Raw genomic sequence first — 16034 nt, forward strand, 5'->3', positions numbered from 1 at the left:
TTAAGACAGGGTCTCGCTCTGTCACCCAGGCTGCAGTGCAGTGGCATGATACCTAGGACTACAGGCATGCACCATCACCCCTGGCTAATTTTTTTTTTTTTTAAGTAGAAGTAAGGTTTCATTATGTTGCCAAGGCTGGCTCAAGCGATCCTCCCACCTTGCCCTCCCAAAGTGCTGGGAAGATAGGTATGAACCACCATACCCCATCCCTAACAAGCTTTGAAGAGAGTATTCTTGTTAATGCTATTTTTTATTACTAGTAAGTTTAATCCTTCATATGCTTGTTGCCATTTGTACAAATTCTCTAAATTTCTAGTTTACTTTTTCAGCCCGATTTCATATTAGAATCTTTCTCTCATTGACTTGTAAAGGTTCTTTATTACTGAGGACATTAATCTTTGGTCAACCATGTCACAAATATTTTTCTCAGGTTTTAGTTTGCCTTTTATTTTGCTTATAGAGATTTCTGAGATACAGAAGTTTTCCACTTCTTTATTCAAAATCTTTCTTTTTATGCTTTTCGACTTTTGTATCATGTCTAAAAAACCTTTCTCACATCAGCACTACATTGATATTCATATATATTTTATTCTAGAACATTTAAGGACTTTTATATTGAGAGTGTATAAATCTTTAGTCCACTGGTGATATACAGCATATTTTGTTATTATTCTAAAATAGCTAGCCAGTTTTCCCAGCACCATTTACCGATAGATTCACCCTTTTCGGCACTGATTCACAATCACAGCTTTACCATATGCTAAGTTCTTATGTTTACATTTTAGTATGCTTCTAGACTTTTTTTTTTTTTCTCCTTTTTTCTTTTTCAGACACAGTCTTGCTCTGTTCCCCAGGCTGGAGTGCAGTGGCGGATCTCGGCTCCCTGCAACCTCCACTTCCCAGGTTCAAGAGATCCTCATGCCCCAGCCTCCCAAATAGCTGGGACTACAGGTGCGCATCACCACGCCCAGCTTATTTTTGTATCTTTCATATAGACGCGGTTTCACCATTTTGGCCAGGCTGGTCTCCGACTCCTGGCCTCCCAAAGTGCTGGGATTACAGGCGTCAGCCACTGCACCTGGCCTGTTTCTAGACTTTCTACTCAGCATTAACGATCTCTCTATTCCTACGCTAGTTCCACACTCATTTAAATAATCCTGTTACCGTATCTTTGTCTGGTAGGGCAAATCACCCTCCATTAATCTTTTTAAAAAATTACTGGCAATTTTCACCCATTTATTTTTCTGGCCGAATTTAGGAATCATGTTTCATGTAATTGGGATTTTGACTAGAATTATGCTAATATACAGATTACTTCTGGGAGAACTGACAGCTTTACAATTTTGGATCTTGCCCTCTCAGAACGTGGCAAGACCCTCCTTTTCTTCTGTTCTTTAGCGTTCCTTGGAAAAGTCTTGTTCTTTTCTTTACATACATTCTGTACTTTATTGCTACATTTATTTGTGTGTTTCATATTTTTATTGGTATTCTAGTTGAGATTTTGTTTCCATTATCATAAAATGGATATGCATTCACCGAGTACTAATGGCTCCTTGCAGAATTATCTTATTAGTTCTAACACTCTTCAGCTGATCCTTTGCTGGTGAGGGTTTTGGGTTTCTTTATGCCCACTCATTCTGGGATTAGCTGATTTGCCTGTCCTGTCTCACCCCGGCCACCCTGTGACCGAAGGGTCTGAGCCCTGCTAACTGTTTTCTAGTGCTCAGCACCTATGGTCCTCGTCATGCCAACTACACGCACCAGCCAACCACACTCACCAGAACCCCTTTAACTGGCACCTACAAAAAGCAGTGGCCTTTGACTGGCTGCCCCTCCATGTCTCTGGTTTCAGGTCACCCCTCAGTGGATACTTGAGTGTGTCTTCTTTCCTAGTAGGCTGTTACCACATAAGGTCAGGAATGTTTTTTTTTTTTTTAGACAGAGTCTCACTCTGTTGCCCAGGCTGGAGTGCAATGGTGCGATCTTGGCTCGCTGCAACCTCCACCTCCCGAGTTCAAGCGATGCTCCTGCCTCAGCCTCTCAAGTAGCTGGGACTACAGGCACATACCACCATGCTCGGCTAATTTTTATATTTTTTAGTAGAGATGGGGTTTCAATATGTTGGCCAGGTTAGCCTTGAACTCCCAACCTCAGGTGATCTGCCTGCCTCGGCCTCCCAGAGTGTTGGGATTATAGGTATGAGGCACTGTGCCCGGACAAGAATTTTTTTTTTAATTACCTTCAATTGACCAAACAACATAACTTATGTGAGAATGGCATGGTGGTCAACACTATTCACAGACTCTGTGCCCAGGCAACTGCAGCCAGAAAGCCAGTGACGATGCTTGCTAGGGCTCACCAAATCTCTCTGTGCCTCAGTTTCCTCCTCTGTAAAATGAGGGTGATACATGAGCAGAAGAGAGACGTAGCTACATGAGCAGAAGAGATGATGAAATGGTTAATAATGTAGAGCATTTGGAACAGTGCCTAGCACAGAGCAAGCATCTTATTTATATAAATGCTGTCTCCTCCTTCGCTGAGCCAGAATCCATTTATCTTTTATTCTGCGTCTGGTCCAGTCTTCTCTGGATAATACTAATCTGATGGTGTGTTAATGACTTCACTGGTCATTTACCTAAATGGCTAATCCGGGACGGCCTGACATCCTGTTTCATACCACCCTTTGAAAGTGAGTGCCTTGGTCAATCACTGGGCCTCTTTACCAGTGGCAAGGGCTGTCTGCACAGTCAGGGACCCCACCTCCCACACTTGGACTCCTCTGTGGACCTCACATCTCCTTTTATCCTATACCAAGAGCACCGAAGCCTCCCTACCTGGGACTCCAGGAACCAGATCCTTCTCAGACAACTCCAAAAGGAGAGAGAGGCTCAGGCTGTGCTGTCAGAACTCGAAGCCATACACCCACAGCTAAACAGGCAGGAAGACAACAGAGGACATCCACCATCCCCTCCAAAGGTTCCCAGCGAGGCGACAGGAAGACAAGCATGTCCCCCATTGCTCCCTGTGCTCCCATGTCTTGTCTCCAGGACACTCACTCCAGACAAATCAGACTCACTTCGCCCTTGGACTCTGAACCAAAGCACTTGACCATTTTTTTTTTTAGTTGTGGCAATATATACATAAGATTCAGCATTTTTAAGTGTACAATTCAAAGGGATTAAGTCCATTCACAGCGTTGTACAAATCATCACCGCTGTCGAGTTCCAGAACTTTTCCATCACCCAAAAAGGAAGACCTGTATCCATTAAACATCTGCTCTCCAGCCCCTGGCAACCCCTAATCTGCTTTCTGTCTCTGGATTTGCTTATGCTGGACATTTCAGATAAGTGCAATCATGGCATGTAACCTTTGGGTCTTGCGTCTTTTCACTCAGCATAATGTTTTTCAAGCTTCTTCCGTGTTGTAGCACATAACTTACTTTCTTTCCTTCCTTCCCTTTGAGGGTGGTCTTGAACTCCCAACCTCAGGTGATCCGCCCACCTTGGCCTCCAAAGTGCTTGGGTTACAGGCGTAAGCCACCAGGTCCCGCCTTTTTTTTTTTTCCCTTTCCTCTCTTTCTTTCTCTCTTTCTCTCTTCCTTTCCTTCTCTCCCCTCCCTCCCTCCCTCCCTTCCTTCCTTCCTTCCTTCTTTCCTTCCTTCCTTCCTCCCTCCCTTCCTTCTCTCTCTCTCTTTCTTTCTTTCCCATGGTCTGGATCTGTCACCCAGGCCAGAATGCAGTGGTGAAATCACGGCTCACTGCAGCCTCCACCTACTGGGCTTAGGTGTTCCACCCACCTCAGCCTCCTCAGTAGCTGCGACTACAGGCATCCGTCACCTTGCCTGGCCAAATTTTTTTTTTTAGTGGGGTGAGACGAGGTCTCACTATGTTGCCCAGGCTGGTCTCAAACTCAAACTCCTGGGCTCAAGCAATCCATCCACCTCAGCCTCCCAAAGTGGTAGGATTATGGGCATGAGCCACCACACCTGGCCATTCATTTCTTTTTATGGCTAAATAATACGCCCTGTATAGATATGCCACATTCTGTGTATCACATTCATGTTCATCTGATGATGGACAGGTGGGCTATTTCCCCCTTTTGGTTATCATGAAGTCAAGCTCTTGACCTTTAACTGATTTCTAGTCTTTACCTCTCTGCTTGGTTCAGTCTCTACCATGAGCTGCCAGGAGGCTGTGACAAGGCCACCACGCAGTTCCCTCAGCCGCTGCCTGCCTTGGGCAGTCCAACTTGTGACTTCCTAAGGTCTTCAAGAGCCCAGTCAAGCTGACTCTCCATACTTGTCCTCATGCCAGCAACTCCCACCCCATCCCATCTTTCTGCATGGAGAAGCTGGCTCCACCCCTCATTACATCATGGTACTTGTATTTTTCACATCAATTTATTGCTTTTTCATCAAGTACTTTCAACAGGTCCACCACTGAGTCAAAGGCTTTACTGGGATCATTCCATTTAATCCTCACAACAGCCCTAGTGGCAGGGTTGTGATTACCCCTTTTCACAGACGAAGAATCCGAGACAGAGACCAAGCAGCACTCAGGCCTCAGCCTCCCCATTTTAGTGCCCTTTTCTCCCTCTTGTCCCTCCGCACAACCCCTCACCAATACCACATTCAAGTCCCATCAGGTCATTTTCCTGTATTCACCCAACCTATTCCCCATCTCGGTAAACAAAAGTCTAAAGAGAATAACCCATGCTTATCTAGGCTGCAGGTCTACATAAACCCAATTTCCTTACATGGAAAAATGGAGGTGCCGAGAGGCCACTAGATGTGACTTCTCTAAGGTCACCCCCACCCCGCCCACAGCGGCCTGGTGGCACCTGAGTGCAGAGCTTCTCAGAGAGGTTTGGCTGAAAGGCTCTGGGGAGTTTTCCCTGCAGACTACCCTCAAGGTCATGTGCAAGGGTGCCCTTGGCAGCCACGCTCACATCAGGTTGGAGCTACTGGGGCAGTTAGCCAAAGGCACCAGGTAAGGCCCCGATGGAATGAACAGAAGACATTCTGTTGGAAGAGAGGATCCGGGATCCCTGTTGGGAGGTGGAGGGAGCCCAGAAGCTGGCGGGCTCCATGTTCCTGTACCCCCAGAGCCCTGGGTCCAGCTCCCACTGATAGGCAGCTGTGATCCCTCAAATCAAGGAGGCCAGCAAAGGCAGCCCTTCCATCCTCTGGACCTCTTTGTTTCTGCGGGAAGGCCCATGGGCAGTGGTGGGGTGGAATCGGCTGGCATGGGCTCTGAGGGCCAATCATACACCTCTCCCAACTTTACATTCAATTACATCTCATGAAGTAGCCCGAAACCGGTCAGGGAGGGAGTATTTACACCAAGGGAAGCGGCAGATGCTATACATTGGCCCCTCCCCTGCCCCAGTCAGTTGCTAAGTATTTACCAGCACCTCCGCCCACAGGCCTCTACCCAGGATACAGGAAAAGTGGATCCTCAGAGGTGGATGGAGAATGAGCAGGTGCTTCTAAAGAGGAATCCCCAGCAAGAGAAGGTCACTCCTCCCACAGACAGCCAGGGAGGGAAGGACCTATGCAGCACTGGGTCTACCACTTCATTCTTCCAGAAGGCAGAAAGGAGACACCATGGCATTGTTCAAGTCCTCAGCATCAGTGAAGGGCAAACCCCAGTTCTGGCTCCACACCAGCTTCCTCCCACCAAACCAAGCGGCCTCCACAAAACCAAACAAACAATTTGCAAATCAAGAACTCCCCTAGGCTGGACGCGGTGGCTCACCCCTGTAATCCCAGCACTTTGGGAGGCCAGGGCAGGCAGATCACAAGGTCAAGAGATCAAGACCATCCCGGCCAACACGGTCAAACACTGTCTCTACTAAAAATACAAAAATTAGCCAGGCATGGTGGCGCATGCCTGTAGTCCCAGCTACTCTGGAGGCTAAGGCAAGAGAATCACTTGAACCTGGGAGGTGGAGGTTGCAGTGAGTGGAGATCGAGCCACTGCATTCCAGCCTGAGCAACAGAGCAAGACTCCATCTCAAAAAAAAAAAAAAAGAACTCCCCTTGAGTTGATAGGAAGTGGGGGGGAAAGGGAAAGCAAGTGTCTCTCTTTTATCCTTGAGTGCTGAGGTCTCTATAACCAGTAAGTAGGTGTGCGCTGGGGGAGCCTTGGGCACAATGCCCGTTTTTGAGTGGGTGGTCCCTCTCTCCCTTCCTGCTTGTTTCCCTCCTGGCCCCCCCCACGCCCCAGAACCCCCACGGCACCACGTTCCTTGCCTCCCTGCCCCATGACGGCTCACCAGCTAGCTCTGTGAGCAGGTAAAGAACATTCCCAGAGTGAGCCGGCCCTTCAAAGGGATGAGTTCAGGGGAAGGTTATGTCCATCAGTTTTCAGAACAAATTCTCAGCTTATTAATTCTCCTCTGGTACGCAGGCGAAAGTAAACAAGCTTTTCTCAGGCAGCCTCACACAGAGGCCTCCCCTATTCAAACATTGCAAGAGTGGACAGCTTTGGGAGCCCTGAGCTCCCAGGCCCCACTTCCCAGGGGGCTGTCCTGGCCTCCTGCCTGCAATGTCTCAGCCTCGGAGACAAGGCAAGCCCAGCCTCTCTGTAGTGGGAGGCCCCACAGTCCAGCACTTGGGTCTCAGGGGTGGCTCCGGTTCTCTGGGGAGAGCATCAGACACCCACCCTGGGCATCCGAGGCACCCCCAGGGCAGGGCAGAGCAGGGCAGGGCAGGGCAGCACGGGTCTGGTCAAAGCTACAAATGGTGCTATAGGCTTCCAACCTGCTCACTCAGCCTGTCTCTGAGGAAGATATTTCATAAGGGTGTTAATTTACTGCTCACTTCATTCTAAGCCATACTTATAAAGGTTCAAAATGAGGAAAGGAAATAAACAGTAACGAAATCAAAAGCAGTCAGAAAAGTTAAATAACCCAAAGAAGACATTTCAAAAGAGGAGGTGCAAGTGTTTCTACGCAGTTGCTCAGGAATCTTTTGTCTGGTGGAGCCGAGAACCTTGTAAGTGTTACACCCACTTCCTGCAGCCCGTGCAGAAGCCCCATGAGCTCGCCCCCTCCACGTTGTTTCCCCATTTGCCCATTTCTGATTTGGAAGGGAGAAACTCAATGTCAAAGTTTGGTGGGTTCACGAGAAACCCAAAGTCAAGCTACAAGGGCTACAGAAATGGGAGGAGTCAGAGACAGAGACAGAGACAGACAGAGATAGGGAAAGAGATCATTAAGGTCTGTCCTGCTCTTGTCTGAGTCTCTGCTTGGAAGCTCAGCCCCCCACGGCATGCACAGCCTTCAGATCTCATCCAGGTGAGTCTCAGTTAGGCAAGGACAAATGCCACATCAAGGAGAGCAAGAATCGAAGTTCCATTTAAGTGTCTTCTACCTTTAACACTGCTCTCCCCTAGAGCTGAACTCATTTAGAAGGCTCCTTTGAATTGCGCCGTGAAGACAGAGTTTCCTCATCTCCCACCTTAGCTCTGTTCTCCAGCCTCCCAGGGACCCTGGCGTGCGCTTCCTTCAGTCCCTCCTCTTCCCCATTTCCCCTGCATGTGGCTCAATCAAAGGTCCCTGAAGGCTCTGCAAACAAGGTAAGACTGACCTGTCTCTGGCTTTCCCAGCGTGGCCTCCAGCACTCCCGGAAACGCGTTTCCCATTTGCTGGCTGCTTGTTTTTGTTTGCTTGTTTGTGGCACAATCTCGGCTCACTGCAACCTCCACCTCCCGGTTCAAGCGATTCTCCTGCCTCATCCTAGCGAGTAGCTGGGACTACAGGCACGCGCCACCACGTCCAGCTAATTTTTGTATTTTTAGTACAGACAGGGTTTCACCATGTTGGCCAGGATGGTCTTGATCGTTTGACCTTGTAATCCACCACCTTGGCCTCCCAAAGTGCTGGGTTACAGGCGTGAGCCGCTGCGCCCGGCCTTGCTGGCTGTTTGTGGACCATGCCTGTGCAAGTGCTGAATCTGTCTTCCCTCAAGTTTCCCATGCACCACAAATACTCTCCAAAATCCAGTCTATATCCTAAAATATTCAGGTGGCCACCTGAATATTCATGGGTTTGTGAGCTCCCCCATGTCTCCCTACAGCCCTTTCTGGGGAGAGAAAGGGTCCCTAGCACCAGCATGAATGTCCATGCTGGGGTCCCCCCCGTCACTTCCTGCCATCTTCAACCCCAAGTACCAGTACACAAAAGCTCTCTGAGATCCCTGGACCAGGACTCTGGGTGCAGGCCTGGGCCACTCTCAGCAGGACACCCCATCTGGCAGGCCTCTGTGCCCTCTGAGTGCCCAAAGCCAGAGCTACACAACCTTCCTTGGACTGGTGAGGCCTGTGGACCCTTCCTGAGAATAACATTTCTCCATGCTAAAATAAAAATACGCAGGACTACAGAGGAAACAAATAACACAGAAGAGCCGCTGCCCAAATATCTTTAAAGACCCAGACTGACGGCACGGTGACGCTACGTGAGTGCCTCTTATTAATGATTATAAATCAGGATCTAGCAGCAGGTCTAGTAACTCCTGCCGTTTTGAGAAGCAATAACCAGCATGAATAATATTTATGATATCGGCACCAGCTAGAATGTGATGTGAAAACCGCTGTGACTTCTGCCAGCGACCATGGAGCAGGCTGAGCCACATGCTGTGGTTTGTGGCCTCTCTTTGCCATGGAGGAAATGCTAAATTTTCAGTTAGAGGTGAGTGAAAGTAAAGATGTGATTCTCCCCCTACCCCCCAGCTCCCGGCCCCCAGCATTCTGCTTGTGCGCCCCTATGCCCAAGCCTTCTCCAGCATCCCCAGCGCCTGGCTCCTTCCTTCTCTGCAGCCCCAGAAAGGAGTGACAAGCCTTCAGCTTGGAAGGTGCTGGGCTGGCGAGCAGCTGGTGAAGAAGTAGAAGGTGCTAAGTAATCATTTAACCATAAGTAACACAGGTCTGCCCCAGGCCATCTCCTCCCACAGGTTCCAGACTTGGGACAGAGGCACCATTAAAATCTCCTCTATTTGATTCTCAGAGGGGAGGTCACAAAATAGTGTCCTGTAGCTCCAGCCTCTTTAATGCAACCGAGGGGTGCCACTCACACAGAGCAGAGCCCAGACAGGGCTTAGAGGAGTCTGGGCCTTCGAACGCCCCTTCCCCATTAACCCTCCCACCCCCGTCCCACCACACAGCAAAAGCGGGACATGGAAAGCCAAGGGGGTGGTTTACCTTCAGGCTCCTCCACGCTGCTGGCTGCAGTCGTCGGCGGGGCTACGGGGATCTCTTTGTGAGGTTCAAGACAGGGGTGTTGGAGAGAAAACAAGGTAAGAAGACATGATTTTTTGACCTTAGAATGAATGAGCCCATCACAGACCCCTCCCAACTTCCTGGGACCCTCTCCTCTGTTTCCCACTTCCTGGCTCAAGAGAAAAGTCAGAGGAGCAGAAGCCGGCAGCGCCATCCTGGGCACGTGGTGTTGCTCTCCTTTGGAAGCTGTCCCTTCGCCTGGCAGTGGGACGTGGAGAACAGGTGGGACTGAGGCGGCAGCACAGAGTCTGGCCTTGCCCCACCCCCGGGCCCGGCACATGCTTCTCACTAGGGCTCTGCTGTGTGTGGGTCATCAACTCAGCTCCACCTATGGGGGGACGGAGAGGCACTTAGCAGGCTACACTGCCCATCAGACGTGGCTACCTGGGCCCTGCTCACCTCTGAGCTCAGCTCACAGGTGGAGAAGGATCCATGGCAGGACGGCAAGCAAGGGGCTGGGAACCTGTCCAAAGGGAAAGGTTTCTCCAACATGCAGAGAAGTGTCGGCAGCACGGCCCAGCTTCCTACAGGCTCACATCTCAGCTGCCAAGGCATTTGCTCAGTGGGCAGAATGGGACTGAGAGTGCAGATCCAAGGGCCTCATAAAAGCATGTGCTCCATTTTCATTACTGTGTCTAATAGAGCAATCTGGCCAGGTGCAGTGGCTTACATCTGTCATCCCAACATGTTGGGGGGCCAAGGTGGGAGGATGGCTTGAGGCTAGGAGTTTTCAACCAGCCTGGCCAACAAAGCAAGTCCTTGCCTTTACAAAAAAATGAAACAAATTAGCCAGGCAGGGTGGGGTGCACCTGTAGTCCCAGCCACTTGGGAGGCTGAGGCAGGAGGATTCATCCAGCCCAGGAGCTTTGGGTTGCAGTGAGCTATGATGGCACCACTGCACTCCACTATGGACAACAGAGTGAGGTCCTGTCTCAAAAAGTATATATAATAATAAAATGCACACTTTGGGAGGCCAAAGTGGGCGGATCACGAGGTCAGGAGTTCGAGACCAGCTGGCCAACATGGTGATACTCCGTCTCTACTAAAATTACAAAAATTAGCTGGGCGTGGTAGCCCACCCCTGTAGTCCTAGCTACTTGGGAGGCTGAGGCAGGAGAATCACTCAAACCTGGGAGGCGGAGGTTGCAGTGAGCGGAAATTGTACCACTGCACTCCACCCTGGGTGACAGGGCGAGACTCTATCTCAAAAAAAAAAAAAAAAAAGTAAAAAGCAGTTTGTTCCTACAACTTCCCAGACCCCGCCGTGTGATCAAGAAAGGAGAGGCGGTTCAGCCTGTCCCCACTGTTCGCAGGTTCAGCAGCCTGGCCCTGAAGCTCAGGCTTCCTCTTTCTGGACAAGGCCAAACCATGGACCAGAAGTCCCTAAGAGGAAGGGACTCATGAACCCCATTGACTCTAGCCACCATCTGACTCTCTGCAGTAAAACTCTGACTCCCTGATTCTAGATCAGCTAGAACTTGAGGCTTAGTAGATGGAGATGGATTACTCAGGCCAGGGGGCAAACCTGAGAGGCACCAGAGGCATCCTCTGCACTTTTAGGAGGGACAATGGGGGACACAGCCCTCAATGTGGGGCCAAATCTTGCTCCCAGGTGACTGTATCAGCAACAGCTACCCATCAGTGCCCTGTCACAATGGGTTATCAGGAAGCTGGACCTAAACAGCCAGCTGGTCCCAGCAGAAACACGCTGGAGGCAACATCTGAATGGTCCAGTCTAATCCTCCAAGTCCACAAACGGAACGGAAGCCAATGGCCACAGAGCTACTGTGGCCACCCAACCTTGGTGCCTGAGATCAGCCTGGCTCTGGGGTACACACGCAGGGCCCATGGCTGCCCAGGCTGTGACTAAACAGGGCATGAGTGCCCTGGGCACAGTATGCACACCTGTAGCTCTCCCCTCGGGAAGAGCACCCAAAAATTCCAGGATGGAGCCCCAGGTTGTCCGAGGGGGGGGCAATGCTCCCACCAGGCATCAGCCTGCCCTTTGTGAGAGGAGGGGCCGAGGCACAGGCTGGAAAATGAGAGTTCCCAAGTGTTCAGCTTCTGATTCAGAAACACCAGCTCTCACGTCTAGGCTTGATCTTTCCACTTGGGGATTTGAAATGTTGGTTCCAAGCATTTCTGAGCAACCTGAGAACTCCTAACTCCCTTAAGCAGGGAGACTTCAGTCCCCTGACATGATTTCAGAACCCCAGAATTCCTCCCAGCTGTCTGAAAATGTTCACCTTGCAGAATTTGGATGGACAGGATTCTGACAAACTGTGAGACTGATCATTGGAGGTTGCTGGGAAACCATTTCAACCTGCTCTGCACTGAATGGGTGCTGGGCCCCCTCTCCTGAGGCTTGGACCCTGGTCATTTGCTATTAGCGAGCCCCTATGAACAGCAGTGCAGAACCCCTCAGAGTTGCTACCATCCTTCATTAGGGCCACAGGTGCCCCGCATGGAAGCCCTGCCTCTCAAAGGTCCAAGGCTGTCCGTCCTTTCTGTTCTGAACCCACAGGGGCAGAGAGAATGCCGGCATTCCAGCAATAGTGACTGCAGAGGCCCTTGGAATGGGTCCACCCCAGATTCAGGGTCAAGGTGGACAGTGAGAATGGGGCCAGTGCTGAGGTGAGGGGCTTGCTTTCCCCCAGAAACAGGAGACGCAGTGTTTTTCAGGATAGACAGCCTCAGACAGGCTGGCTCTGCTGAGCCCCCAGTGGCATCTGCAAGAACTCTATGAGCTTATGGGGGTCTCCCACGAAAACTCATTGAGCATGAGGCCTTGAATGCAGAAATGCACATTGATGACAGAAACCACTGAATAGGCCAGGCGCTGTGGCTGATGCCTGTAATCCCAGTCTTTGGGAAGCCAACATGGGAGGATCACCTGAGGTCAGGAGTTCAAGACCAGCCTGGCCAACATGGCGAAACCCCATCTCCATTAAAAAGACAATTAATTGGCCAGGCGTGGAGGCATATGCCTTTAATCACAGCTACTTGGGAGGTTGAGGCATGAGAATCACTTGAACCCGGGAGGCGGAGGCTGCAATGAGCCAAGATTGCACCACTGCACTCCAGCCTGGTGACAGAGTGAGACTCCATCTCAAAAAAAAAAAAAAAAACAAAAAAAAAACCACTGAACGTCAGCGAGCAGCATCCTCAAAAGCTCACTATACCCACCAGACCCAGAGACCCGGAAAGCAGGTGCCCACACGTACTTATGCAAGGGGCGATGGGAGAGCGGCTCTGTTGGTAGCCTTTGGCGCAGCGGTTGCAGGTGATACCCGTCACCCCGTCCTTGCAGGGACACTGGCCGGTGGTTTGGTTGCAGGTTTTGCCAGCAGCACCCACGGGGTGGCAATCACAGGCTGCAGAGAACACAAAATGGGAGGGTCAGACAAGGGGGAAGGGGCCAGTGCATCCTCCAGAACCCTCCCTACCCAGGGGTGCCTCCATGGACCCCGCCCTGGAGGAAGAGCAGTGACGCAGGGCAGACGCAGCCAAGCCCAGACACACTCCGGAAGCTCTGACGCTGCCCACCCGCCTACCTGGAAACAGGAATAAAAACCAAAATGGATCACCTGAAAGGACTGCTTTGGCTGCAGGAAAGCGAGGTGGGGGAGCCCTTCCAAAGCCCAGAAGGAAGGCTTTCAAATCCCTTCTCCAGAATGCAGAGCCTGCAGCCCTGATCATGCCTGGCTGGAGGAGTCAGGATTTGGGGATACGCCTTCCCTTGACAGGGTCAGCCTATGCGCTTGCACTCTGTCCTCGACCAGGTCCCAGCCCTCACATTTTCTAGCTGATCCAGGGTGTGGAAGGACTGGGGTTTGAGGCCTGATGAAGCTCTGGGGTTTGCCAGGTTAGAGGGAGTCACAGGGAGCGGTAGCTCCCCCGGCTGCTGCCCCCACACCCCAACCCTGCTTTGCAGTCGGGCAGCCAAGGCACAGCCTTCTGAACCAAAAAACCCATAAATTGTAGCACTAGAAAGGGTCACGGTGATCGTGTAGTTTAAAGCCCTGATTAAATGTGCAAACAAAGACGGGAGAGGTAAAGGAAACTCCCAGAGCCTCGAGGGAAGGGAACGGCCAAGCCGGGAGGTGATGCAAGGGCGAGATCTCAGGCCAGCAGCTACAGCTCCACAGAGCAGGCCCCAGGCTTCCTCCTGGGCTTGAAAGGGTGGGGAGGTGGGGTTGCCCACCCTGTCATGCTTCACTGAGGCTCTGTCACTGTATCCTAAAGAGCCAATTCCAGTAACAGAGTGGCCACAGGACCGTGGGAGGACATCCTGCCAACACAGATGCTCTGGGCAAGAACAGCTCTACCTACAGGCACAGGACACCAGCGCTGCCTGCTAACTCCGGCCTCCCTGAACCTAGGCAGTGGCCTCAGAGCGTGGTGGGGAAGGGGAAGACCGAAGGAAGGAGCTAATGTCCTGCCAACACCCTGCCCAGGAGGCTGGAAGAGGTGGGGAGTTGTCTGCAGCAACGTGTCCTGCAGCAATTTCGGGTGGCCCCTGGTGGCTGCTAATGAGGACCAAAAAACCCAAGAACACAAGTGAGAGCAGAGACTCTAAAGGAGCCAGATTAAAGCTTCCCAGCAAGCACTGCTTGGCTTGAGTTCGGGAGCCTGCTGCTCAAAACACGGCTTCGCTGACCAGGCGCGGTGGCTCAAGCCTGTAATGCCAGCACTTTGGGAGGCCAAGATGGGTGGATCACGAGGTCAAGAGATGGAGACCAGCCTGGCCAACATGGAGAAACCCCGTCTCTACTAAAAATACAAAAATTAGCTGGGCACGGTGGTGAGCACCTGTAATCCCAGCTATTTGGGAGGCTGAGGCAGGAGAATCATTGTACCCGGGGGGCGGAGGTTGTAGTGAGTTGAGATTGTACCACTGCACTCCAGCCTGGGCGACAGAGCAAGACTTCGTCTCAAAACAAAACAAAACAAAACAAAAAACACGGACTCTCCCAGCCCAGCTGGCCTCAGACCCAGGCGTGGCCAACGAGGAGAATTAGGAGGAGGTGGGAGGGAGAAGAATGTGAGGAACTGTTGAAGTTGTGTCTGGACATGCAAAAGCTCTTGGGAACACTGGGAGCGAGGGCCCAGGGCTGGGGGTGCCCCAGTCAGGTGGGAGGAGGGTGGGGGCACAGGCCCTGGCCCCCGGGCAGCCTGTAGGCTCCCTGCCTGTGAGGCAGATGGAACTGCTCCAGTCTCGCCATTACTTCTTATACACTGAAGTAATGCTTTTTTTTTTTTTTTTTTTGAGACAGTTTTACTCTTGTTGCCCAGGCTAGAGTGCAATGACGCAATCTTGGCTCATAGCAACCTCCACCTCCCAGGTTCAAGCAATTCGCCTGCCTCAGCCTCCCAAGTAGCTGAGATTACAGGCGCACACCACCACAGCCAGCTGATTTTTTTAATTTTTAGTAGAGACGGGGTTTTACCATGTTGGCCAGGCTGGTCTTGAACTCCTGACCACAGGTGATCTGCGCGCCTCAGCCTCCCAAAGTGCTGAGATTACAGGCATGAGCTGCCGCTCCTGGCCAAAAGTAATGCCTTTTGTTAGGAAATTGTCTTCTTAGATGTACCGTAAGGTCAAGTTCATTCTCTGTAGTTTGTCTTTTTTGCTCAATAGTAAGACAAGATCCAGCCTTGACGACCCATGGAGGCATACCGAGGAGGAGGAGGGGAGGAAGGGAGGCTGGAGAGGCCTCTGACCTTCCCCTATGGCCTCTTAAATTCATCCCATGATAAGAAGGGAGAGGGAGCATAGGCAGTGCCTCTAAGTCGGCCATGCGCACACAGAGGACCACTGCACAGGCTCCTACTGTCCCAAGCCGTGATGAAAGCGTGAGCATCAGAGGCTCAGGGTGGGGACTCCAGGGGCTCAGACCAGCTGACCTCCCTTAGCCAGCCAGTAATCCTAAAATTTGTGCCAAGTTCTCCCCTCGGTGCTGATGGAACACAGCTGTGCACCAGTCACTTCTGGATCCTCGGACTCGGCTGAAGGGAGCTCACCAAAGGTTGCTCGGTCACTGCAGGTTCAGAGCCAAGTCACAGGTGGACACCACCACTGGCCCAGGTTGTCTTTATCTTGGCAGTGGCAGACCCAGAGCAGATTCTGGGTGGAGTCAGGATGGTGCCCTGTTCTTCCCCACGGCCCCTCGCAGCGGTGACCTGCTGGGCTGCCCGGGCTGGCGACCGCTGAGGTGTGCCGGCGTGAGGGCTGCCCTTGGGAACAGCAGTGTCACCGCGTCTGCTGTGTGTAGCAGGTACTTCCTAAGGGCCCAGCCTTTGGTTCAACACGAGCTGACACTTGCTGCTGGGTTTCCAAATATTTCTCCTAAGATTCTGCAAGCATCTGACCTGAGTCTGGTTGATGGACACAGCAGACTGACTTGTGTTTCCACACCAGTAGATCATTGTTCTAGGAAGGGAGGCAATCGGGCTCCCAAAGGGTCTGCCCAAGGCAGAGTATTCTTCAGCAGGAGCTGCCCCATGCAACTCCTGCAAACCCCTTAGCACACCCACACTCTCTCGTACGCATCAAATCCCTTGGTCCTTGCAACAGCCCTATGAAATGTGCAAGACAGAGGAGACCACGGACCAGCAAAGAAAACTGCAGAAGGCTGGGGCCTGTGCAGAGGGGTAAGGGCCTGGATCTCTGAGGGAACCATGCTTTCTAGGTGGCCCCCTTTGTCATTCTTGTTCTGCAAGGAGAAATAAGCTCCTAGTTTGTAATATGAAGCG

General features: G+C 51.5%; 1 protein-coding gene across 1 annotated transcript in view; it reads right to left on the reverse strand.

The window, feature by feature from the left end:
• NTN1 (netrin 1) overlaps positions 1-16034 on the reverse strand; it is a 224156-nt gene that overhangs the window by 52383 nt on the left and 155739 nt on the right. The window contains exons 4-5 of the mRNA XM_017531450.2: positions 12503-12652; positions 9201-9254 (exon numbers count right to left, since the gene is read on the reverse strand). Coding sequence (XP_017386939.1) covers positions 9201-9254; positions 12503-12652 — 204 coding nt within the window. The remainder of the gene's footprint in view (positions 1-9200; positions 9255-12502; positions 12653-16034) is intronic.

This window comes from Cebus imitator, unplaced genomic scaffold (genome assembly GCF_001604975.1).
Source record: "Cebus imitator isolate Cc_AM_T3 unplaced genomic scaffold, Cebus_imitator-1.0 Scaffold72, whole genome shotgun sequence".
NCBI lineage: Eukaryota > Metazoa > Chordata > Mammalia > Primates > Cebidae > Cebus > Cebus imitator.